Below are 23,784 nucleotides of genomic sequence, written 5' to 3' on the forward strand. Positions count from 1 at the left end.
GCAGCAGCTACAGGAGACGGTGGGTCAATAGAACTTTGCATTGCGAGTCATCCCAATGGCACACCCCTTCTCTAGGTCGATTGCCCAAGCCATGAAGGGTTTGAGAGAGAAACATCACCACAGTAGGTTGTCATCCGAGATTCGCTAGGATATGCCGATATGGACGGCATTCCTGGAGGACTTCAATGGCAGGAAAGTGTGGCCTGGCCCCCCACAACATCAGCAGAGTTGGGTTTATGGACAGACGCTTCTGGTAGCGTGGGCTTTGGCTCCATCCTGGGGACCAAGTGGGTCGCCCAGAGATGGCCTGAAGAATGGGGGTCGTGGGGGTTGACCACCAACATCGGATTCCTGGAAGTATTCCTGATATGGGTAGCACTGATGGTCTGGCCGGAGCACCTTAGCAATCAGTCGGTGGTGCTCCGGTCGGATAACATGAGCGTGGTAGAATGCATTAACCAACAAGCGGCACGGTGTCCATTCATACTGCGCTTGGTAAAGGAGATTGTGCTACAATGTTTGAAATGGAATGTGATTTTCAGAGCCAAACATGTGCCAGGCGTTCTCAATAATGCAGCTGACGCCCTTTCTTGCTTTAAAATGCAGGTATTCAGGGAGCAGCTTCCAGCAGCAGACCCATCGCCAGCAACTTTTCCGGTTGCTCTCTGGCGGATTGGTGCCCCAGACTACCGTATCTCGTGGCATCTAGCTTAGCCCCCAGGACCAAGACGTCATACAAAGGGGCGTTCTTGTCTTACCGTACTTTCTTAGGGCACAATTGGGAGGCTAGCTGGGCACAGGAGGACAGTTTTGCTGCATACCTAGAGTTGATGCACAGGGAAGGGCGCGCGGTGACAGCTGCAAACAGGCACAGGGCGGCAGTTTCCTTCTTCGCACAAGCCAAGGGCATGAGGGACCCTACGAACACGTTTGTGGTGCGCAAGGCATTGAGGGGCTGGCGTCGCATACAGGGACACTCGACAGATTCGAGAAAGCCGACTTGGCTGGTAAGGCTCACAGCCCTGTTGTTAGCACTCCAGGGCGTCTGTAGCTCAACATGGGAGGTGCTGCTTTTCAAAGCGGCGTTCACACTAGCGTTCTATGGAGCTCTAAGGATAGGCGAGCTGGTAGCAGCGTCAAAGGGTGACAAACGGGGCGGCCTTCAAGTGGCCTGTGTGGTGATCCAGGATGATACAATGTGGGTGACAATTCAAAGATCGAAAACCGACCAGGAGGGACGGGGGGATACCATAGTGCTTCACCGGGCTCGGACCAACCCTTGTTGCCCAGTCTCGCATGTAGAGGCTTTTAGAAGGCAGCGGGAGGGTACGCTGAGGGGGGCACTATTGTGTCACACGGATGGTACACCATTGACCAGGTATCAGTTTAGGAGAGTCCTGGAGCTGGCGGTCGCAAAAGCAGGCCATTCTTTCAGAATTGGGGCATCAACTGAGGCAGTTGTAAGGGGACTCCCAGTCGAAAAGGTTAAAAGAATTGGGAGATGGTCGTCTGAGTGTTACAAACGTTATGTACGTATTGACATGTTGTGACATGACCAGATGACTCGCGCTTGGTATCTTTTGGTTTTGCAGTTTCTCGAACCTGTCACGCGGGGGAGGAACTCGCCGAATGTCGGCAAGAAACATCAGCTTCGCAACATAAGCAACAAGAAGATCGACGGACATTGGTGACTTGGATTGTGGGCCACTCTTATGTTCGGCGCGCAAAAAATGTGTGTCTTTCAGGTGAAAGGAGGAGAAGGGCTGAGGAAAAGGGGTTCTCCGTTTCCTTCTTCGGGAGGGGAGGCTTAGGCATTAGGCAGTTCAAGGACTACTTTCTGGAACTATTATCTCAGCAACCCGCTCCCCCATCAGTGGTGATACTTCACCTGGGGGAGAACGATTTGACCAAACTAGGGAGGCGCATCCTGATAGAAGAAATCATCTCCACTGCAGGGTGGGTGTCCAGAACATGCACGGGTTGCACGGTAGTTTGGTCGCAACTTATTCCTCGTTGGCAGTGGCGAGGGGGGGGACTCGGTCAAGGCGTTGAATCACTCGGTAAAGAGGATCAACACACAGTTGGACAAATTATTTCGAGCCCCCCGGTTGCAGACAATTCCTCACAGGTGTATTTTGGGGGGCATTTCTACCTGTGGGACGGGGTGCACTTGACTGAGGCTGGGAATGTCCTGTGGTCGAACAACATATTAGCATGGCTAGAGGGATTTGCGAGGTGAACATGACCTTTCTTAGGAATAGGAAGGGGGGAGGCCAGATCGTTGGGTAACAATGCCGGCCTGTGGCGGTAAGGTGAGCAGCTACTTTAAGGTCTGAGGGGGCGGCAGCATCCTTTGGAGGTGTCCGCCCAGGGGGAGGAGGGTTCACTGGCCTCTCCTAGAACTTCAGGGGTAGCTGATGACGCGAGTTAGGGCCCTCCTTCAGTGGTTAAATGGAGTTCACGGGGTGGACCGAGTAATTAACGGGCTCGGCTGCATGGGCGGACCGAGTAATTAACGGGCTCGGCTGCATGGGTGGACCGAGTAATTAACGGGCTCGGCTGAACGGGTGGACCGGGTAATTAACGGGCCCGGCTGCGCATGCGCACCTGCGGTAAGGGCGCAGCTTGTAAGACCTGACACCGGTTAGCGACCTTGCCATATGGCCATAAATGTTAGTATGCAAACATTTTCAGATGAGGATGTTCGATTCGGTTAGGAAACAAGCTGTATTAGAATCTTGTTAAGGTTAGCCAATCACACTTGTCGATATGAATTTATCTAAATGTTCCTGAATATTTTTGCATAAAATTTGTATATTTTGTTTAACAAATTTTTATTATTTTGTATCTTAATAAATACGGCCGGGTGGTCTTGCGATCCCCCGCCTTCCAAAGACAAATCATGTTCCGTGTCAATGTGTTCTGGGTTGATGTGGGTATACAGGGAGAGGGGCGGTAGCCGTCACTGACCATGTTGAAAAGATAGACCCTTTACTATTCTCTGTGGCTGAAACTGACTCAGCTGTCTTACTCATACACAGGGTTATCTCTTTACCATTCTCATTGTTTAAATTTAGCTCCTGCATGAAGCATTACCCACTAGGCCGCTATGAACCCTTAGGTAGCGCTTTCCTGCATGAAGTGTGGTCCTTGCCTTTCACATACAGATGCCTGCGAGATGACAAGGAGGTATACCTTACAGGGGAATCCTGTGATTCCACAATGGGTCGTTCCCTGGATTGCAAAAACATACAGTTATACGCGGCCTGCAGTGTTACCGCTCGAACCTTGCATGTGTTTTCAAAGGTATTCCAGTCCCAGCTATAAAACCCACTTTCACCCTGCTTGCTAACGGTAGCAATCTACTTTTAAAGAACGAAGAATGTTGCAGTTTGCTGGATGGCATGTAGTACATTGTGACAGTTTTACAGCGTGTAGTTTGTTGTAAAAACTTGCTTTTTCCGCCCCCGCATGGGAAGCTCCATAAATCGATTTGGCCTTCCATACCAACGTTGAAAGCAGACTTCAATAGGTTGAGCAGAATAGAGTGCTATTATTCCAGCAGGAAGTCCCCCTTACTTCTGCGCGCGAGACATTCGTGCTGCAGGTGGCTAGTACCCATACTGAGATTCAAGCCCTTCTAAATACTAGCTTCCCACTACATTTCAGTGAATTGATTCATCGCATTTTCAATGCGTCTGTTACACACGGCCTGGCACATTTCTTTAAGGCTGTTGGTTCTGGCCTTGTGACCTCATTTCAGGCTATATTTGGTGTAATACCGGCCTTTATTCATTCTTTTTTTCCAGCGTCTTTGGTGGCTTGCCTCTAATACTCACCATAGCTGCTGGAATACTTCTATTGATTTGCCGGCTACACAATGGCTGCACCTCTTGTGGTCATACACAGCCTAGATCGGCAGCAAATACTCCATAACCGTATGCTTGAATTCTTTGGCACACTGCCCTTGGTTACACTCAGCGTGGCTTATGGATTGTCTTTCTGCTTTGCGTACTACACTTGTGTACAACCCGTCTTCTCACATTTACGATGCTCCTTCTAATGGGCGTTAGATATCTGCCTCTCCAATAAGTCATCGGAACCGGATTACGACTTGTTAATGGGTCCCTTAACGGGCCCATGAGCAAGAATGTTCCAGAGTTGCCAAAATGGCGCATGCGGCTGCACTTGGAGTGTTGGCACAATGGGATGTCTGTGTGGCTGCGCAGAATCTCCTACAACACAGCTTCATTGAATATCAAGCAAGTTGTCCTACGATGCTCTTGGACACACCCTATTGTGGGGAACAAGAATGCTCATTCAGCTTGCTGAATTGGATGGCATCACTTTTTGCTACTGATAACAATGATTTCATTTTTGGAGGAGTTGCTGTTTATTGCGTATACACTCTGATAGACTTAGATGGCTGGCTCACCGTACACTTCTGAGGCGGATTTTTTTTGTATTTTTTAGCAAAATATTATTTTTACTTTTTTTTTCTAAAATTCAACAAATTCTAGATGCTCTTGAACTCTGCTCTCACTTGTTAAACTCCGTGATTTCGTCCTATGTCTACATTCCATGGACTTACCAGAAGAGGGTGTATTGAGGCTGCTGGATTCACTGAGAACATTGCTAAATTAGCATGGGTTAGCACAAGCTTGGCTGCCATGTTGCTGCTGTTGCGCACGTTACCAAAAGACTTTGTTTTTGCAAAACCTCTGCTTGTGCGTGTTCACATGAGAACCATCTGCTTTTCGCGTTCCTTGCAGTTCTCTGTGGTTTTCGTCTGCACATGATGTTCAAGGTCAAAAAACAATGTCCCTTGTTACTCTGCTTTGGTCAGTCTCCCGCACTTAATAACACAAAAGCACAGCTGCACTGCCGAAAATTAAGTGCTTTTAATATTGAAGGCATGTATGTTAGACACACTTGAAGAAACCTTTCCAGAGAGAAGAGCTATGCTTGTCCAGAGTTGTAAACCTTTACATCTAGAGTTGGAGGTATAGTGTCCCCCTGACAAAGCCCAGAGGTCTTCTTTTTATAATAAACTAGTTCTTAGCACAGGGAGGGTGGCAAGACCACTATACAACGAGGTCCTGGTTTCTGTATATGTGCAGAATCCCTGCAACACACGCTATATAGTTTTTATCAGTAAAGTAAAGCTGTATGTCAGTGGGAAAGTTTGCGGACATTTCAATAGAAAATGTACGTCTGCAAATGACAGTGAGCTACCACATCCCGCTTTAATAATATATTTATTATAAGTGAGACTTTTTAAATATGCACTGACAACCACTTCTGCTCCTGCACTGATGAGAATGCTATTAGTGAACAAAAAGGTAAGTCAGGGGGCATGCGTACCCTATATGTAGGCTAGATTGTTATTACACATGAAGCAAACGTTTAGTCTATTACAAAAAGCAAAATATTTTTTTGCACAGCAGATATGCCAAACTCATATATTTGAAAGTTCTCTTGCATGTGATAATCAAGAAAAAGATGACTTGGTGAAATAAAATATTTGGCTAGGATCACATAATTTGAGACGAGTGTATAGATCAAGCATATTACAGTTAGATCATGTAGATTATTCAAGTCACTAGACATGCAGGTCAGGTAAAATAAATATGATTTTTTGAGGCCTGCTTTTGGCACTACATTTTAGTTTGCCTACCAACACTTAAAATGGAGATGGGCTGAAGACCTTAAGTGGGTCTTGCTAAAATGAGGGATAAGTAGATGTAACTACCAGTACAAGCACCAGCTTAAGTTTAAGAGTTCATGCCAAAGAGGGCAGGAACAATATTGATCACTCTTAAAGAGCGCCATTCTCCAATGTCCTCAGCAATCATAGAAGTGAATGCCATTTAGAAGTGAGTACTATTTAACAACATTATGGCCCATTTGAGAACGGATCGAGGATATGAATGAAATCAACTGTTTTGCAACCTTCAATCACAGTTCAAACAAGTAAGAATGGCAGAATCAGTCCTGAGTGACATCAGAAAGGATCCGCACATCACTCTCAAAGAATTCCACCAAGCTGCCCTAATTCTTCTTAATCTCCCAGCAGTTTACAACACCTTCAACCAACACATTAAAGCATCCAGAAAGGATAAGTGGTTCAAAAGATCCAGAAATACATTAAGCTCTATTATATGTATTAATCTGTCAACACGCACAACAAGTATGCATGGGTTTCACAGACTCCTCCCCCTAGGATTCACTTTGTGGCTATTCCCAAGGATTAGCCACTGCCGGCTGCTACATGTTATGTCTCAGCTTCTACAACAACTTACCCAATTCCAAACATATTATGAAGACACATAAATCTGCATCAGTCTGGAAAAAAACTCATCGCCATCACTGAGTGAGAGAAAGCCTTCTATGCCTAAACAGGTAAAAAACCTAAAACTCTAGTCCTAGGAGTGCAAGCCACAGATCTTTTTCTATTTAATTTGCCCTCGACTGCAGGGCCAGATCTTTCCAGCCATCAAAGCCTACACATTATCTTCCATCCACGCCCCTTACTCAATACTGTTCTTAAAGGTGTCAATATGAACAGTTCCATGCTCTGGCAAACTCTCACTCGCCTGCAAACCTCTCTGCTTACTGAACTAACACAAGATGTCTTATCACAGGATGTCTTGTCACAGGGCACCTGGGATATTCTAATGTGATTTGCTCAGCTCTTCTGTAGAATCTGAAAGACAGATTTAAATCAGGCTGCTGAGATATAGCTGATCCTCTGAAAGTTTACCATGCTAAACCGACCGTCAAAGCACTCCACAGGCAACCACTACATTTCAGGATTAGGTATGAATATATTAATTATGAGGTCTACTGGAAAAATTACCAAGCACATATCTGCAAAAGCAAACCCTGTACACATGTTTTGAAGGCACCATCTATTAGAGATTCTCTATTCAATCCACCAACGCCCTTTTAACTACAAGCAATATGACAGATAGATCGATGGCATGTAAACTGTGTAACTCAGACTCTGCACTGAGCCAAAATACCTCTGATTCAGGAAATTTCTTAAAACATAACTTTTCAATTAATGTTTGCCTGAAGTCACCTATGTTGTCCTTTGATCAAAGAATGCATTTATTTGGGTTAACCTAAACTTGCAGGTCTAACAGTCTGTTGCTTACCCAGCCTACGCCTTTTTCATTACTTTTTTCCTTTGTGTACTCCTCAGTGCTCTCAAGTTACTGTACAAAGATGCCCAATGGGCTACAAAACAAATAAATATCAATCATCCAGTAGCAGTTGCAATTCGCTATTGCATGTCATTGGATATAGATTTGTACTTCATTATGGATTCCGTACAGTAGACAAAAGATGGGAATGCCCCTGTGCTTTCTCAGAGATTAGGTGGAAGCAGTGGGGTTGTAAAAGCAACTCCCCTTTTATTACACATAGGTCACCCCTGAGGTAGGCCCTAGATATTACTAAGGGCAGAGTGCTGTGTAAGTAAAATGTAGGACCAGGGCCGGACTGGCCGCAGCTGACACTTGGCATTTTCCTGGTGGCCACCAAGATGGCGGCTGGGTTTGGACCCCTGGGTGGCGTTTTTGTTACCTCCCCATCACCCTCCTTCTCCCCCACCGCCAGTCCGAATCAATTGCCAAGGCAGGTTTGCGTTCCTATTCCGGCCCATGGCAGGACATTTACATCTAATTCCTGGTAGTGAAAAACAGCTTAATGTGTTTTTCACTACTGTGAGGCCTACTGCTCTCATTGACTAGCATTAGGAATTCTATAGAACACTGTTAAGCTATAATTCCTGATTAGAAAAAAGTAGCTAAATCATGTTTCATATTTTTGGAATTGTAATGATAAATCCTCTTTAGTGGCAACATTAATTTTACATTACTATTTTAGAAATGCCACTTTCAGAAAGTGGATATTCTTCTGCTCTTAACTTTGATATGTGTGCCTTGCAGCTTGTCTCCAATACTTGGGCTGTGTGACAGCTACTATTAGTGCATTTCCTCTAGACAGCCACAAACACAGGAAGGGTGGGCGTGACAGCAGACTCATGGATTCTGATAACCTTCCTTGGTAGGAAAGAGGGGGGGAGGGAGTTCACACTTACATCTGAATAGGTTGCGTCCTGTCCTCACACTCTGACCGTACAAAATCAGTACACTATTGGGCCTGGGAAGAACTCTGCTGGAGTAAAGAATGCTGTGCGGTTTTCCACTTTTCCTGGACAGACTGTTCTGAGGAACTGCTTCTCTTCTTTGCTGAGCTGTCCTGCTGCCTGCTGATCTCTGCCCTGCTGAGGACATGGACTGGACCCATCTCACTTGAACCCAGAGTGACTCCAAGGGCTTGCTGACTTACCCCCTGTTTTTCGAAGTCTCAGGGAGACAAAAGACTTCCTGCAACTCTGCTGATGCTGCTTGACTCTGCCATCTGTGAGCCCTACCCTTGCCTGAGGTGCCCCTCCAGTCCTGGAGCTCAGAAGTGGATTCTGCAGGGGGGCGTGGCTTGGATGGCGAGGAGGACAGACGCCTAAGTCTGGAGCCTCCACCAACCCGAGTAAACTAACAGCGACGAAATAGCCCGAGACGAAGCGAGAAACAAAGGGAAATGTGTCTGAAGCTGCGAGGCACACAAGGAAGCAGCTGATCACACCAGGGAGGCAACAAGGAGTAAGGAAACGAAGAAAGAGGAAACCAGCGAGAGGAACACAAGATGGAGGTGCACAGAACGGAAGCAACCGCCCACTAGAGACCCAGCAAGAACGGATGAAGCGGGGCAAGAGCCAGAGACCAAGGCCACAAGCAGCCCGTTCGGAATAGCGAGGACAAGCCGGTAAGCGGGGCCAGTCTAAAAGCCGCAGTGGGGAGGAAGATTTTTGGGAACACCGCCGAGCGAAACGAAACCGGAAGCTACCAGCTTAAAGAAGTCGACAGCAGCGAAGGCAGCGAAGGGGATAACTCCGACAGGCCAAGCAGACGTGCAGCAACCTAACACCGGCACACTCAAACCCTCAAGAACCCTCAACAAGACCCACAACACCCGCAAGAGGGCAGCCATAGCCGGGAAACCTGGTGTACTGGCAGCAGCGGGCGAACACGCACAAACAGGTACGCGGCAAGCGCCGAACAGCGGGAAAGCGCTACTCAGGACCCCACATGATACCAGCCACATCCGCAACCAAATAGCGCGGCCTTAAATCCTTCCGACCCAGAGCAGTCTCATAAAGGAAACGAAATAGAAACCTGCCCGGAGGGCGACCATCTTGGTGGGGGACTGCACAGGCGGAGACAAACACGCAGGCGTAAGCTGAGCGACACCACAGAGCAGAACCCTAAACCACGAACGATTAGACAAACCCGCAAACCCCCAACAAGGGCAGGAAATTGCACTATTTGGTTTTGCCGATCTTGCCGACTCTTCCGGAAACTAAACCGGAACAGACTAAGGGGGCGGCCATCTTGGTGAGGGATTGACACAGGCGGACGAAACGCGAAACGCCGAGAAGTAGCACAGAGCGAGACCCGAAACCAGGAACAAATTACAAACCCGCAAACCCGCAATAAAGGCAAGAAAGAGCACTATTTGGTTTTTGCTGATCTTGCTGATTCTCCCGGAAACGAACCTGAACAGACCGAGGGGGCAGCCATCTTGGTGGGGGAAATAAAGCAACTGTAACGAAACACAGAGCAACCGCTCAGATGCAGAGAACCTGCTCGGTCGAACGGAATACTGCACGCCGCACGAAATAAGAGGCACGAGCACAACAGTGAGCAGCAACCACAAGACCACAGCGGGAGGGAGAACCCAGTCACACAGCACCTAGGAGCAGCGTGGGGAAAGGAGACACGAGCAGAGCAGTAACCCCAAGCACAGCATAAGCCGCAAGCCAAAAAGGGACCACGGCAAACCGGACAAACTCCAAGCCATCTAGGCAAAACAAGGCAGGCCCTCTGAGCTGGCGGGAGCGAAGACAAGAACGAGACGGTCAAGTGGCCAAGCAGATTTCGCGAAGATCCGGCTCCCACACAGAGAAGCACCACAACAAAAGCGAAGGAGGACCCTACCAAACATCAAAAAGAAGGTAGACTCCACACCTATCTAGTCAGAAGGGGTTGTTATACAATGGTGGGACGTGATGAAAAGAACGCCAATGACTCCGAAAAAGTCAGGAAAGACTACCCGGACCCGCCAAACAAGCTAAAAAATGGCCAGCATAGCGAAATAACACTGGAAACGCTACTAAAGAAAATCAAGGCCACAAAAAAAACAATAGACAATATGCAGATGGAGCTGGCAGCCATAAGGGCAGACCAAAGCAAAACTAACAGCAGAATCGACGTAGCAGAGAAAAGGATCAGTGATTTGGAAGACACAACCAGCATAACCCACAAAGACATGGGCCTGGTAATAAGAACAACAAACAATCTACAAAAAATGCTGGCAGAACAAGATGATAGGAGCAGGAAGGGGAACATAAGGCTCCTGGGAGTACCAGAGGGAGAAGAAGACACCCAAGGCTCATGCGCAGCCCTACTAGAGAACCTCCTGCCCAAACTGACAGATCTGAAGTTCGACAGACCTTTCGAAGTAGACAAAGCATACAGGGTCCCAGCAACAAAACCGCCACACGGCAGAGGCCCAAGACCAATCATCTGCAAGCCGCTGCGAGCAAATCACACTGAAGCAATTTTCGCTTTTGCCAGGAAAAGATAAACTCTGAAAGTGAACGGACAAAAAAAATCATCATCATGCAGGACTTCTCCAAGCTCACAGCTGAAACTAGTTAAGGCTTCCTAGCCTTGAGAGATAGACTGCGGAAAGACAATATCACCTTCAGCTTCGCTGGGCCGGTGAGGATGAAGATAACGGACAGACGAGGCACCCTAATCTTCGATGAGCCCAACGAACTAAGGAGGTATCTGAGAGGCCCAGAACCAGAGGAAATGGAGGCATAGATTCCAGTAGCCAAAAGGAGAGCCTCATTGGACGCAGCCGAAGGAGGAGCGGAAGAATGCTAACCCGCCCAAAGGAGCACCCAAGGACCAAGGAACTAAACACTGGATAAACCAGATGTCCAGAGACTATAACCGTTTCTACCTCAGGCCGATGCACAAAGGCCCTCCTCACATGGAAAGAGGATCTAAAGAACTTACACGGAAAAACGATCTACCTCAGAAGGACCGGCGACAGCGAAGAAGACGCAAGATGTCGCACCTATATCCTTTACCTTTGATCCTTTTTGTATATAAGACTGAGGCTTCCAGATAACTAAGCCAACACATATGCAACAAGACACAATGTGACAAAGGGCTAATAGAGATACAACTCGGGGGGAGGGGAGGGAGGGCCCTTGCTGTCCCACGTCGACAGTTCCAAGTGCGGGGGGAGGGGTGGAAGGGGGAGGGGAGGGAGCGGTCACAATTTTCAATACAGAAGTATGCATTTCTTTTTCTCTATGTCTTTACTATCTTTATGTCCCTATCCACACCCGTCTACCACAGAGGGGAGAACACCTCAGGCAGCACACACAGGTCAGTACCGTTTAGCCGACACAGGGAAGAAAGAACTAGCAATATCCCGGATCTGCAACAGATGAGGGAAGTAGCACACTTAGCAAAACCCGCAAAGGGTAGCCAAAATGGGAAACCACCATGACTACACTAGCACACACCAACATAAGCACAAACCTTAAGGTAGTATCCCTCAACGTGAAAGGCCTCAATCACTCCATCAAGCGTAGGAAACCCCTAGACTACCTAGCGAAACTAAAAGGAGATGTGTACGTACTACAAGAAACGAGACAACGAGACTCTCGGAAGAGGATGCTAGCCGCCTCAAAGCCAGCTGGATAGGGGAAGTCTTCTGCTCGCCAGCCAAACACAAGAAAAGAGGGGTTATCACCATAGTGAGCAAGAAAGCCAACATGACTCTAGAATGCAGCCACACAGACGAAGATGGCAGACTACTACTGACGAGCCTAAAGAGAGGGGAAGAAATCATACACGTGGCCAATGTATATGGGCCCAATGCAGATGACAAAGATTTTTGGCATAGCGTAGAATCCAAACTTTCGGAGCTATCTCAAGGAGATCTGCTCCTACTAGCGGGGGACATGAACCGGGTCCTAGACCAGACCACAGATAGGCACCCATACAGACCGAGCCACGACTCCCAAAACCAAAACATCCTCAAAGACATGTGCACCAAGCTTCACCTCAGGGACCCGTGGAGGCTACAACACCCGGAAGCGAGAGAATACACATTCTACTCACACTCACACAACTCATACAGCAGAATCGACTACATCCTAATGTCAGCCACACACACACACCTGCTCGATGAGTGGAAAACACAACGACACACCCAGCCGCAGATGGAGGCCCAATGGTGACATCCTACAACACCCAGGCAACATAACAGAGTTCGAGGAAGCCATAACGGAATACCTAGAGCTCAATGACAACGCGGAGGTAAACAAGGGCACCTTCTAGGACGCTCAGACTCAGAGGGAAACTTCTAAACATCAAAGCCAGAATGAACAAGGACAGGAACAAGAAGATAGCCGAACTAGAGGAACAAATCGGTAACCTAGAAAAGGGGCACTGCGCAAACCTCACAGACAAGAACACACTGACATCACTAACAAAGAAAAAGTACGAGCTCAACAAGATTCTGAGCGAAAGACCGGGCACATGGATCAACACATTCAAAGCCATAAACCTCTTCTCCGCCAACAAAGCAGGGAAAGAGCTAGCATCATACTTGAAAGCGAAACAGAGGCAACACTAGATTGCAGCAATAACTGACAAGACAAACAAATCGCAGACAACTAACAAGTCTTCAAACAATTCTACCAGGAGCTGTACATCGCGGATGGGAACCTGGCCGCCGACGGGGGGGGGGGGGGGGGGGCGGGGGGGGGGGTTCGGGGGTGAACTACTGAGCAAAATTACACTACCAACACTGACAGCGAACGAGAGGGAAACACTAGAAGGAGACATCACATACGCAGAGATAGACACAGCAATAACAACACTCAAATCAAACAAAGCACCAGGGCCCGATGGAGGCGTTCTACAAGAAATTCCTTGAACAACTAAAATCCACCCTGGCGGAAGTCTTCACACACTGCATCCCCGAAGGTCGCATGGCGGACTCCATGGCGGAAGCCAATATCATCGTGATCCCCAAAGAAGGGAAGGACCCACAATACCCGCAGATCTACCGCCCAATATCACTCATCAATGTGGACTGTAAAATATATGCAAAAATCCTACGAAATAGACTAAACACGGCCCTGCCCCACCTCATCCATAATTCACAAGTAGGATACCTTAAAAACAGACTGTCTCAAGACAACACAAGACTACTGTGCCACCTCATCAACCAAACAACGCACAGTGCAGACCAGGCTGTGATGATAGCGCTGGACGCAGAGAAGGCCTTCAACAGGGTCTCCTGGCCATTCCTTGACCTATGTATGGGGAAATTTGGCCTAGGCACCAAGTACAGGGGCATGGTCATGGCGCTGTATAACAAGCCAGGGTTGTAGTGAACGGCGGCACATCAGAGCCATTTACTCTGGAAAGAGGAACAAGGCAGGGCTGCCCCCTGTCTGCGGGCCTCTTCCTACTAGCACTAGAACCACTGCTGACAATGATAAGGGTGAACCCAGACATAGCAGGGGTCCAAATCAAGAGTAAAACAGTGAAACTGGCAACGTGCTAATCGCGACAACAGAACCAACCACATCCATTGCGGCACTCATGAACTCCATTGAAGAATACGCAAGAGCCTCAGGCTACAAATTAAACAGAGACAAATCAGAGTGTAAACCCATGAACGTACACACAACAAAAGCGGTATTGGGGAACTCAGCTCTAGCCTGGCAAACAAAACCCCTTAAATACCTGGGCCTACTCTTCGGTAGAGACCTCAAAGCAACCCTAGAACACAACGAAGAAGCTACCCTAAAGAAAATAAAGGAAAGACTAGACCTATGGTCCCCCAAATACATCAGCTGGTGGGGTAGAGTGGAGACAATAAAGATGATGGTGACACCAGCTATCAATTACACGCTCAGCATGCTGCCCCTAACAATGACAGAAGACTTCCACAAAAAACTTGACAAAATAATAAACAAATTCATATGGAAAAACAAGAAACCGCGAATCAGTCTACAGAAACTGAGGCTCAACAAAGAGCTGGGTGGACTGAACGTTATGAACTTTAAAAACTTCCAAACGGCCTGCCTAGCTAAACAAGGAATCTTCTGGATTACCAACATGCACGACTACGAACCTGAGTGGCTAAAACTTGAAAGGAATATCCTGGGGGGGCTAAACCCAATAGAAATGCTTACAGCAATCAAACACCCCGCCAGATATGACCCCATCATCAAACACACCAAAACAGCCCGGCTGAGAGTAGACAAACAAATGGGACAACAGATCAGAGGTACCAATTGTGAAACAATCTGGTTTAACACAAATGTACAATACAAGGGCAGAACGATGTGCAACGAGGCCTGGATCAAGAAGGGTATCACTACCGCAGCGCAGCTGGAAAAAAACAACTCTCCACTCACGTTCCAGAACCTGAAACAGGCGCACAGTCTCACAGACATAGAACTCTACACGTTGCTCAAAATCAGAACAGCCATTACCAAGGCGAACCTAAACAAAGGGAAGCCCACCCTCATACAATACATGAGCAACCTCAACAAGATCGGGCACCAGACAGCGCAGATCTACAAACTCCTGAGCCCCAAAACATCCACACTGAACGCAAAGCAACAAACTTCTGGGGAACACTGTACACAAGACATCTCAGTGAGGAGGAAAATGGTAGACTATGGAGGTCAGCCACAACAAATAAAATCACACCACAACTCGCACAGACAAAATACTGGCTCTTACACAGAGCTTTTTGGACTCCTGCCACACTTGCAAAGGCAGGCATAAGAGACAGTGACATGTGCTGGAACTGCCACAGGGGGACAGGGGACCTACAACACCTAATCTTCGAATACCCAAAGGTCAAAACGTTTTGGATGAGAGTGGAGCAACCTTATTAACACTGTCATAGGGAGGAGCATACAGCCAGGCTTCATAGGGCTAGCCACAGCATTCATGGCACCAGACCTAGAAAGCAAGGAAGAGAGAGACCTAGTAGACATCCTACTAACCGCAGCAGTCAAAACGATATTAGCAAATTGGAAAGACACAGCAAAGGCAACATTCAAGAGCTGGATAAACTGGGTCACCTTTCTCAGAGGAACCGACAACATCACTGGGAAATTCTCCCCAAGCCACAACGCTAAGAATGAAATGTGGGCGGCCCTTGATGCACACCTGGAATCACACAAACCCCCGTAAACCCGTACACACCACCAGCAAGCAGCCAAGCGAAGAGCTAAGAGGGCGACACTAATGTATTGACGCACCCTTACCCCGCCCCCCCCCCCCCCTCTTCCCTTCTCTCTTTCTTTCACCTCCTCCGGGGGGCTTACAGACCCCACAACCAAACCAGCCTATACTATGTAGGCTCGATGTAACCATAAAAATGCCAAGAACCTCCCAGCTGTAACGACCCCCCCCTGCATCACTACTGTACTTTTTGAAAAGAAAAAAAAAGTGGATTCTGCTGCTGTTTTGCTTCAAAACCGACGCATTGCCACCTTAGCGCCAATCAGAACCGAAGTATTGCCCTTCAACACAGAGGCTGTTCTACGACAGCTGTTCTATAGCCTGTGAGGCCCTATGATGCATTGCCTGCACCTCAACGGAGCTTGACAGCGACACAGCGACCCGACTGACTGGAAAAGATTGATGCATCCTAACCCTCAGCATTGATGCTTCGCTCAATGAAAGGTACTTTTTCAGGGGGCCTGCATGAGTCTCGTAGCCGGCTTGCCATCCATCGCCGTCTGCTTGAACTTTAAGTTTACCCCAGTCACACATGACCTCAAGTAACCTTTTAGCCCTATTGACTTCTAAGCACTGTTTTTGATTTATTCTTGAAAAATTCATAACTGTGGTTCTACTAACTTGATTTTTGTTGTTTTCATCTTGTTTTACTCATATAAATATTCTTTATTTTTCTAACCCTGTGTGTAGTCTTTTTGTGGTGTTTTCATGGTGTTACTGTGTGATGAACAAATACTTTACACATTGCCACTTAAGTTAAGCCTTCCTACTCTGTTCCAAGCTACCAGAGGGTGAGCACACGTTAATTCAGTGTATATTTAGCTTACCCTGGCTAAGATTGTGGTCCCTACTTGGAGATGGTGCAAACCTCTGCCAACTAGAGACCACATTTCTAACAGTACGACATGCAAATAAGAGTACCATTGTTCTTTTTAGTGTTATTGGAGTTAAAAGGGTGAAAGTTGGAGCTGAGGTCAGCTAAACTGGAGGGATGAGCATGCATTGAGCAGAGTGCAGAATGCTCAAGTACAAGTTTCTGCTGTAGCTTTGGGAATCCAGCATGGTGTCCGCTTATCCAGGCATCCGGAGCGTTACTTTAACTCGGAATAGTCGCTGCCGTATTGAGTGTGCATTGAAAAAGTGATTGTTTTTGCAATTCTATATACATATAGCGCGAATCTGACCCAAAGGTATTGCTGAGTTCTACCTCAGCACCAGTCACAATCGCTTTGAAGGCACGGGGAGATTAAAGGAATTCAAAATCGCAGATGTTAAGCTAACGCCAAGTTTCGAACCGGGTTCCCCCAGGTCCAAAGTTGGCAGCTCTGGCTGTTACGCTACCCTCTTTCTCGCTGTCATCTTAGTTCTGAAAAAAATGGTTTCATTTTGGGTCTCCTATTTAAGAGTATGTATTTAAGTATTTAAGAGAGCTTGTTAACATGTCACTAATTCAATTTTGTTGTCAGCTCTCGAGATGCACAGTTCATACAGCCCTTTCGGTTACCAAGGCTCCCCACTAACTGCTCACATGCTTGGTATGTATGCTTTACCTAGCTGGCTGCAGTGATCAGCTTCGCAGTGCTGCCCAATGTCCAGCTCCGCCATCCCCGAAGGCCTCAGAGATAGGAGTAACGAATACTCTTCTTCAAGTCGGCTACTGCGGAGTTCGCATATGAAGTTCTATTGACTATTTTAGAGAATGTGCATAGTGAGAAAATATCAAGTCAGACAGAAGTGGCGGCCATCTTTGAATGGTCATTGCGGTAAGACTTACTATAGAGTAAGGCATTAAAGTGTGATCGAATAAAGTGGCAGATTGCTTTCCGTAAAAGAAATGATAAGCCGTATGTCAGATTTTGATTATTTTGGGTTTGATAACCGCAATTGGGTGAAAGAATCGGGTTCAGTGCTCGAATAACACTCCTGTTCCACACTACGTTGGGTAAGGAGCGGTTTTCATTCTTCGTTTAACTCGTATTTTTTTCTTAAAACGCTCGGTTACGTTAACGATCTAGCGACAGGTGATACATGTTATAAATGTACCATGAAAATTACGTTCAGCTGCTAAATCATGCTTCCGTCCGAGCTCTACCCTCTTCAAAATAATACGCCACGCCCTCTGCTGGGCATCCGGGTGTATTGACCGCACAACGCCGACACCTATCAAACAGGTCAAGGCAACTTCAACACGCATCGGCCGGGCCACTGTTTAGTATTTATGCCGCGTAGCGCTGCTATTTAAGTGAGACCCAAAGTTGTCTAGTATCACACAGGTCAAGAGCCATAAAGTCGGGTTCCGGCCACTTTTATTTCCTTCGGCCATGACGTCACGGCTGTAACCACCTTAGTCCCGTTCACGGACACCCATCAGTACTTCTTTCACCATGGGGTTGTCCATCCCCAAAACATACCCCAACCATTCCTTCTTTACCGAGACATCAAAATGCCAAACTTAAAACTTGAGAGTAATACTTGAACTATGCACAACGAGACAATGGTGCAGGACATTTAAAAATGTTCTAACATTTGTGCCAAGAATTTTCAATTCTATTAAGGACAGGAGGCGAGGATTATGCTTTCTCAATTTCTTTACTGAAATACAGCAGCCAATCAGAACGCAGTAAAGAAATAACAAACCACATTACCCATAAACCCTGGGTAACCATAGAGTATGGCAGAGTATATAAAGTATCATAGAGGTGAACACTTCCTCTTTCTTTGTCCATAGTCCAAAAGTAAGGAGTAACTGAACCTCAAACAATCCATCAAAGGCGTCCCCCGGAGAGGTCGTTATCCGGCAGAAGTGGGGAAGGAACCTCCCAGAGCCACAGGAACAGCAACAGACCAACCAGGAGAAGAAAGGCGCGGCAAACCTCATTTAAGGTCGGAGCCTGAAGAAAATGAAACGGAAGCCGTAAAAACTGTTCCCAAGAGTTGGACACAGTATTCAGGACAGGGAGGGAAACATTTCATAAACAGTAAACAGATGGTGTAGCATAAATGCAATTATCATAATAAATACAATAGAAGAAAATAAGGGTGGGATAATCCTCGCCTCCTGTCCTTAATAGAATTGAAAATTCTTGGCACGAATGTTAGCAAATTTTTAATTCTATGGCAGGACGGAGGCTCCGATTATGCTTGTTTAAAGCTTCTCCACCACAACAGATGCAACATCAGCAATTGGTTTAAAATAAAAAGTTTTGTAAACAGACTCAGATGACCAATCCGCAGCCCTCATGATATCATGAAGACTAGCACCCATGAAAAAAGCCTTGGAAGCCATAGCTCCTCTTGCAGAATGGGCCCCAAAGATGGAGATATCAATGCCCGCCTCCTGCATGAGCCAACGTAACCAACGTGCCAACGTAGCTGGAGAAACAGGCTTGAAAGGCTTCTGTAAAGCGATAAGCAATTGACCTTGTGGATCAGAACGAAAAGGAGCAGTGCTTACCTCATAATCTTTTAGGCATTGTACCACACACAACTGGGGGTTGTGAGGAAAGTAAGGATAAGTAACCGCAGCGGTATTACATTTCGTTCGCTTAGAAATGACAAAAGAGACACCCTCAGGAGAGAAGGTGCGACCCGCGAGATCCAAAGCCCGCACATCAGACACTCTTTTACAAGAGACCAAACACAGGAGCATAGTCAGTTTAGCTGAGAGCTGTTTGCGGGATAAGAGATTATTGGAAGGCCAAGCAGACAGAAAACGTAGAACAATAGAGACATCCCAAAGGGCAACATACTTGGGGCAAGGAGGTTTTACCATCCAGATACCCCGTAACAATTTAGATATTAAGGGATTTTCTCCCGCTGGTTTACCATCGACAGGAATATGTCCTGCAGAAATCGCAGAACGAAAGTTATTAACTGTTCTGTAAGCTAGCCCAGAGGATGCCATGGAAGCCAAAAAGTTAATGATCAAAGAGAGATTCGCTGAAACGGGAACCATCGACCGCTGTGAGCACCAATCACACCAGCGCTTCCAACTTGATTTATAGCGCTTATGTGTGTTGGGAGCCCAAGCCTCATTGAGGAATCTGGTACGTCTCCCGATAAGAAATCCTCCACGCTACCAGAATGAGCTGGACCGACAGCACTAGAGGATGTGGTTCCCGAAGAGGGTCCAGCAACAAGTTCCATATCTGTGGAAGGAGGAGCGGTGACGAGCAACTCATCTCCAGAAGAACTGGAAACCACGCTTGAGCCCTCCAAAGAGGGGTTATGAGAATGAGCTCCGAAGAGAACAGACGGGCCCGGGCAAGAACTCAGGGAATCATGAGGAATGGCGGAAAGGTATAGCATAGCAGAGGAGGCCAGATCTGAAGGAATGCATCCGTGGCTAGAGCCTCCGGATCCGGCCTCCAACTGTAGAACTGGGGAACCTGGGTGTTGAGACGGGAGGCAAAAAGGTCCCGATGACAAATCCCCCAAAAGTGGGACAACCTGCGAAATATCCGAGGATGAAGCCTCCAATCGCTGAAATCTTGCAGATGGCGAGAGTTCCAGTCCGCAATCAGATTGTGGGATCCCGGCAGATACTCGGCAATAACAGTGATCTTGCGGTCCAAGCAGAGGTGCCAGAAATCCTTCGCAATTTCGGAGAGTAGTCTGGACCTGGTACCCCCCAGTTTGTTCACATAACGAACTGCTGAGACATTGTCCATTCGGAGTAGAATGCAACAATTCGTTTGAAGAGGAGAGAGCCCGCCAGAAGCTCCAGGCAATTGATGTGGAGAGATAATTCCTCCAGAGACCAACGACCCCCTGTCGAAATTGGACTGCAACAGGCTCCCCAAACCTAGAGGCTGGCATCTGACTCTATCACCACGTCGGGAGTCCTCCCGAAGAGCGCACAACCGTTCCAGGATTCCATGTGGTCCAGCCACCACATCATCTCTGTCCGGGCCTCTTCTGAACGAGGAACATGATCTGAGTATCGAAGACCCTTCTGGAGATGACGGATTTTGAGGCGCTGAAGCGCACAATAATGTAATGGACCAGGAAAAATCGCTTGGATGGAGGATGACAGAAGACCTACAATCCGAGCCACTGATCGTAAAGAGACTGTCTCCTGCGCGAGAAGTAATCTCAAGTCTCTCTTGATGGATCTGATCTTCTGACCTGGCAGGAGTAACTGACTTAAAACCAAATCTATTTGAAAGCCCAGAAAATCCATAGTTTGAGATGGCGAAAAATTTGACTTGAGGGGATTCACTAGAAAACCCAAAGACTGTAGAAGATCCACTGACCATTGCAAATGAGATTGAAGAAGAACAGGACACTGAGCCAAGAGGAGAATATCGTCTAGATAGACAATCAACCGAACTCCGCGAGATCTCAAAGATTCCATCACAGGACGAAGGAGCTTCGTGAAGCACCAAGGAGCGGAAGAAAGGCCGAAAGGAAGGACTTTGTATTCGTACCAACTGCCCAACCACTGGAACTAAAGGTAGCGACGATGAGGAGCGAAAACAGGAACTGAGAGATAAGCATCTTTCAGATCCAGTCGAACCATCCAATCTCCCTCTTGAAGAAGATCTCTGAGAAGATGGATGCCCTCCATCTTGAAATGACGATAGACAACGCCACTGTTGAAGTCTTTTAAGTTGAGAACTAAACGAGACCCTCCCCCTTTTTTCTCCACGAGAAAAATGTTGCTTACGAAACCCTGGGGATGAGGAGACGTCGGAACTATGGCTCCTTTGGTTAACAGTGAAGAGATTTCTGTGGAGATAACCTCCTGATCTGGTCGGGAAAAAACAAAAGGGCGCGGCCGGAGATGCTGGTGAGGGCGAGAGTAAAATTCTATCTTGTACCCTTGCACCGTCTCCAGCACCCAGGCATCGTTTGAGATCAAACGCCAACTGTGCAGAAAGAATTGAATCCTTCCCCCCAAAATCACACTGGAAGCGAGAACAAGGCTCACCTGAGGCGGAAGAATCTGGACGTCCTCCTTGGTTACCGTTGTAACCGCCTTTGCCGTACTGCCCTCTGCCTTTCCTAGAAGGGTAGAATGAAGACTTGTTGGAGGAATTACCCTGTCCTCCTCTGTGGGACTTGTTCCCCCGTTGAGCGGGCTGGTCTGACCCACGGCCGGACGAACGTCCCCTTCGTCTGGCCCTGCCGAAAACCGGGCGGAAAGCCCGTCTCAGATTCGCTTGTGCTTTATCAAGACTACTAAAGGTTGAAACAAACTTAGTAAGCTCTTTGAGGAAAGGAGCACCAAAGAGCAAACCTTGAGCGTGAGGGCCAGATTCCGAAGACGCCAAATCAGTTAGACGAGGATCAAGTTTCATCAAAATGGAGCGACGACGCTCCGCCGACAAGGCACAATTTGCATTTCCAAGAAAACAGACAGCCCGTTGGGACCAACCAATCAACTCATCTGGGTCAATAGGATCGCCAGACTCCTTTGCCCTGTAACCCACGTCCAGAATTTTTGTGAGAGGGCCCAACAAATCCAGAAGTTTGTCTTGGCACGAACGCCACGACCTATCCAAACCCTTAGTAGGATCTTTAGAGTACTGACGCATATATGTGACCATAGTAGGGTCAACATCAGGCGTGGAAGCAAGCTTATCTGAAAGGTCAGGGCGAGGGCATTCTGAAGGACTGGGCTATTCTAAGGCCCAGCGGTGCCAGGGGAAAACACCTGAAACCTTCGTGGGTTACCTGTTCCGGCGTACAAATCACAGAGACACGGGACACTTCCTTCGGCGTCAAAGATCGAGGTTTATTTACTGCAGGGAACACAGAAGTCACAAGAAGTACAACGCATGTAGGTTCTAGGAGACTGCTTCGAATTGCAACAGTGGATCGCTCCTTTTATACATATTTCTGTCATAACACAACATGGCGAACAAAAGGTTACAACTCAGTTCCCACAGTAAACTTCAAAAGGGTTGCTTTCATGTATTCAGGGTCCCGGAACATAATTACAGTAGCATCGCCGGTTCCCAACTGTAAAAGTACGTTATCCCACCATTAAGTACATTCCATTCCGGCTGTAAACGAGTTTAAGGAAAGAGTCAGAAACAGGTGCAAGGGAAGACAAAGATAGACAGCAGATTGGAAAGAGTGTAGGGGGGCGATATCGGAAACACGATTGCAGGATCAAAGGAGACGTGCCTAATGAATGCACGGCTGAAACAATAGACCGGCACGGCAAGATGAGCCTCGAGCGGGGCCATCTGCCTTTGCAGTGTCATCCCCCTCGTCATAAAGACACCCTCAAAGGAACACGTGTCTTCCGCAAGAGCTTGGGAATCCCGGGGTCACGAAGCGGACAGTGTCCGTTCGCTGGCTACTTGAGGGCAAGGGACAAAATGGATGCCGTATCTAAAATGGAACCCGTGGGTTCAGATGAAGAAACCCACGAATAAGACGAACGGTTCAGACCAGCGTACCGAAAACGCGTACACCCACTAAACTCGTCATTTGCGGTTCATAGATACCAAACTCGTCCATATTCGAACGAGTCGAAAACACCACTATAATTGTCACGGAACCTCAGACGCTCCTTTTGCCCTCATGTAGGCAAGCACTAGTCGATATCAGAATCGATCTCGATATTCATCAGATCATTCAGATGTTGCTGCAGCATCATTCTATCCATCAATGCTTCCTTGGTAACAGATGGCCGTCTTATACACGTCGTAGCACAGAGGCCACATAAAGCAGGACCACACTGCACACAAAGACAACACGTGAACAGAAATGCTACAACAACCCCGATGATCATCAGAATCTTCCAACCCCACGTCGACATCAGGCCCCAAAACCATCGTAGTAGCGTCCAATCACCTACGTCCACGTGTATGGACTCGGAGATCTTATGCAACTTCGAGATGGCTTGATAGACAGTTGGAGCGTTATCAGGGATGAAAATGCAGAAACTCGAATGGATCACTTTACATACACCACCTCTATCTGCAAGAACAACGTCTAAAACCATACGGTTTTGCAACGTCATAAGCCTGTCCGCCTGAAGCTCTGCTGTCAGATTACCAAGAGCACTTGCAGTTATATTAGCAGTCGATTCCACCACTCGAGTCAACTGTCTCAGGTTCCTACTATTGATCATAGGTCCCCAAAACGGCAAGAAACCCTTAAAGAAGTCTCCTGCTTCTTGACCGGCAGTGTCCTCTTCGCTAATAACACCTCTCACAACTCTAATCTTGTGATAGTCCGAGGCAACTGTAAAAGTCGGTGGCAACAGATTCGCAATATAACAGGTGCCCGAGAAGTCACGAGGCAACCATGTATATGCGCGGTCGTAACATACAAAGTATGTACCCTTGGCAGCCAAATGAACAGGGGAAGAGAGTGTTGGTAAAACATACGTTTCAGT

At 47.4% G+C, this 23,784-nt stretch overlaps 1 protein-coding gene across 1 annotated transcript in view; it reads right to left on the bottom strand.

Annotated features, from left to right (window-relative positions):
- Nucleotides 1–17,119, bottom strand: part of ZFAND1 (zinc finger AN1-type containing 1) — a 185,574-nt gene extending 168,455 nt beyond the window's left edge. Inside the window, exon 1 of the mRNA XM_086967000.1 lies at nt 16,979–17,119. Within this exon, the coding sequence (XP_086823126.1) occupies nt 16,979–17,033 (55 nt within the window). The 5' untranslated portion in view covers nt 17,034–17,119. The remainder of the gene's footprint in view (nt 1–16,978) is intronic.
- Between the last annotated feature and the right edge of the window lie 6,665 nt (nt 17,120–23,784).

Source organism: Lissotriton vulgaris, chromosome 4_1 (genome assembly GCF_964263255.1).
Source record: "Lissotriton vulgaris chromosome 4_1, aLisVul1.2, whole genome shotgun sequence".
Lineage (NCBI taxonomy): Eukaryota > Metazoa > Chordata > Amphibia > Caudata > Salamandridae > Lissotriton > Lissotriton vulgaris.